Source organism: Echinococcus granulosus (genome assembly GCF_000524195.1).
Source record: "Echinococcus granulosus chromosome Unknown EG_S00069, whole genome shotgun sequence".
Classification (NCBI taxonomy): Eukaryota; Metazoa; Platyhelminthes; class Cestoda; order Cyclophyllidea; family Taeniidae; genus Echinococcus; species Echinococcus granulosus.
The window spans coordinates 54,357-57,829 of NW_020170449.1; the positions used below are offsets into that span (position 1 = coordinate 54,357).

Consider the following 3,473-nt stretch of genomic DNA (forward strand, 5'->3'; position numbering starts at 1 on the left):
ATCCACCCGCAAACCAAGAACAGCAAGCATATAATGTTCCTGCACGTGAGGAGGCATTTGATTCAGACGTTACTTATGTATCTCGTTAATTTCATTGCTTATGCAATTTCGTTCTGTCTGTAAACTGCACTAGAGAGAGACTAATGCACGGGTTTCATGCTTTCCGAGGCGGAATGGTGCACTACAACTGTGGCAACTCTTACTGTCAATCGCTGGACGTAAGCACACTGCTTCTAAGGCGAAACCTGTTATAAAAGTAGAAATATAAAATAATTTTACGCAACTATTATTCTACACCTATTTCCTCTATCCACTTTGCCCTCATCTCAGTGCTACCAAGCCATCTATCTCGGTCCCACTCAGCTAGGGGAGACCCAGCGTTAGTGATGTCTGTTCACCTAACTGCCACCATAATATAGGTGGCATTGACAGCTCCATGATGGACCCTTGCAAGTGGTTCAAGTCTGGTGTCACGTGGGTTGTCAATAGGGAGGCAAAGTTGGGATTGCCGCTAAGGAATTCAGTCCTCCTCAGCTAAGATCCCTCCTCCCTATCATAAAGGTTTTGTATTCGGTCGTGCCCCTTTGGACCGGACTCGCTTACAGATGTCGTTAATGTGGCGTCCTGAGTCTTGGCTAGAGCTGTAACTAGCCAATGGTAGTATTTTAAAATCCACACTACTAAAGTACAAGAATGCTTGATAGGCATTAACACGGCTTTTAGGTCATGACCGCAGAGCGTAAGTACAACCTGGGGCGACCGCAGTCCCCCCGCGGTTAAACATACACTTCAATAAATGGTAGTTTTAAACAATCATATAGATCCGGAATCATGCACGGATATAGGGACAAGGTAACTATTTTGAACTAGTAGTTTTCACCTCTATTTATCTCAGCGTGACTTTATGCTACTTCATGCCTACTTAAATGGCTTCAGCTACCCAGAAAGTAGGTTTGACAATTCCAGCATCTTGGTTCCTTACCCACTTGGTTACTAACTCGTTCAAGTGGCATATTTTAAGATTCACAAAGCTTTTGGAGATACTTTTAGGCAAACATCAATTGTCTCCTAGGCAGTAGTGATGTACTTGGTGCGGTAAAAAGCCTTACCTGATTGCCTGTCTCACCGAGTTTGGATCTTCCTGCATTCTTGCCATATAAACGAACCAAATCTTGAATTCTCCAATTACATACACGCAAAACGGTCAGAACCGACCCCCCAACCTTCGGCCTGCTTCAAACTCACATCCCTTGAGACCGGCATCCCTCCCGGAACCCTCCCATTGTTGTCAAAAGCCTTCCCTTCATTTCCCACCTCTCAGCTCCAAACTTGTACAATACTTCAAAAGTAGCCTGAAAACCAAATTACACCACTTCCCATAGAAGATAGCAAGGCTGTTGTTTGCAAAACGGTATAAATGCAAAGCCTTCTTATAAAATTCGTCGTCATAGAAAAAAGATAGGGAAAGGGGGAAGTACAATACCATACGCAAATGCCTGTCACACAGCACAAGCAACAGTTAGGGCGCTCGTTGTACAAAAAGGAAGAGAGAGCCAGAACGGTACAAATGCTCATCGCAGTGTTAGGTGTAGCAATAGCAGTGGCAGAAGTATTAACGGTGGTAATACTAGCACTTGTAGTAAAATGTTAGAAAACTTCGCGTATAAATGGACTGGTGAAAAAAATGCGTGCATGTCGGTAGCAAAAAAATCAGTCTGTGGCACCGCTTGTGCCTTCAATTGGAACGGCAATTCCACTTCCGGCAGTTCCAGCCAGTGGATTGAATGGTGGTGGGAGGGTGATGCGGCGTTTTAAAGGTGGAAGGTGGCTGTTGCTATTGGGAACGCGTGGAATGCCTTTCTTGGGAAGCGCGTACTTCGGTGGTGGTTTCACTTCCACCGCATCTGGTTGGGGTTTCGACTCAATCGAGCAGGGAGTGTTTTCCACTTTAGGCTGTGGTTCGTCTTTTACTGCCTGTGGGACAACAATCTAACAAAAAAAGATTACACTAACGTGTCTACTGAGAATAATTCGTCTCACTGTCTCAGTCCTTACCTGCTGTTGTCCAGCCAGGAGGAGGTGACGCAGGGCCCTCACTTCTGAGTTCAAACCATCCAGTTTCAAGCGCAGAAGTGTGTTATCGGATTCCAGGCGTCCAGTTACTTCATCACGCATCGAGAGACGTGCCCGTTTGTTCTCCCGGCACCGACGAACCGCCTCATTGTTTTTGCGTCGTCGCTCCCTATACCGTTCATCGTCGTACTGACTCGGTGGACTACGAATGTCTTAAGTGAAAACATTCAACCATTAATATCTACTGAATGTAAGAGTGCCTCTAACAACGAGTATATCCAGCAGTTACTTACGTCCATTACGTCGCCTAGTGGGTTCATTTGGGATCTCAATTCTCTGCTGAGGTAGCGGTTGAAGTCCAAGTGGAAGACACGGAGACGACTGGTGGAGATCCCACGAGGGGGTTGCGTGGTTGTCAGCGTTGGAGCCATCACTTATCAACGGAGAGGCTGTGAGAGCCGCGGCAGAAATAAGAGCTTGAAGACCAGTGCAGGCGGGCGGGGTGATGGGATTTGGGGTGGTGTTCCAACTGCAGGATTGTGGACGACTTGCATTGTAGCTGCCTTCCAGAGCTGCCTGGGGTGATGTCGAAGTTAACACCGCCAATTCTGTGAGTTTTCCAACTAGGTAAAGGACAAAAAATACGAAGAAGTTGGTTATTCGATTTTGCCTTCCCGATCCTCAGTCTTTATCTTCAAAGTTTCGGAGTGGTCCAATAGTCAAGTGGGAAGGAAAGGAAGCAACGAAGGGAAGATCGGGTGGAAGTGGGGAGGTAGAACGGGAGAACGCTGTTACCTTCACCGAAATCTGCTGAGGCAGAGAGGGAGAGGGAAAGGGAGAAGGTTGCGCATGACTCACGGCCGGGGTGAGGCAGGCACGCGTCATACATTGGTCTCGGTAATAATTTCTGGAAGCCTGAGAATTTGTAAACACACACAGCAGCGGTGGTGTTAGTGGCAAGCAAGAATTAAAGTCACTAAGTCAATCATTTGGTCAGGTGCGGAACAGAAATCGTGGACGTTAAATGATGATGGTGCGTGTTATCGAAATAGAACACGTGGATAACCCTCGATGTCTCTCCAGCAGCTTTATGAAAGCCTCATCTAAACGGAGTCAGATTTTGAGCGTTCCAAACATAAATGCTATCACCGCAACCTTGGTGGGAGTTACACAGCACAAAATTCATTCTGCATCGAGAGGTCCTCACGATACGATTTCACAATTCTCCCGTTTTAATAAAAAGCAGTTGCTGCACCGATCTCACCAAAAACTAAATTTGATGAGTTGCGAGCTGCTTCAGGTAGGTACTTATGAAACGAAAGTAAAGCGAAAAAATGAATGAGAAATAACGCTAATGAGGTATCTAGGAGGTCAGTGAAAGACACTCCAAAACGACCGCC

At 46.2% G+C, this 3,473-nt stretch overlaps 1 protein-coding gene across 1 annotated transcript; it reads right to left on the reverse strand. All coding sequences in view use genetic code 11, as the record gives it.

The window, feature by feature from the left end:
* Positions 1 to 1,710: 1,710 nt before the first annotated feature.
* EGR_07065 (transcriptional factor nfil3/e4bp4) lies at positions 1,711 to 2,962 on the reverse strand (the record flags this gene model as incomplete). The annotated part of the gene is made up of 4 exons (XM_024496314.1): positions 1,711 to 1,989; positions 2,056 to 2,285; positions 2,367 to 2,681; positions 2,869 to 2,962. 4 exons carry the CDS (start codon positions 2,960 to 2,962, stop codon positions 1,711 to 1,713), a joined length of 918 nt encoding a protein of 305 aa, XP_024349241.1.
* Positions 2,963 to 3,473: the final 511 nt, after the last annotated feature.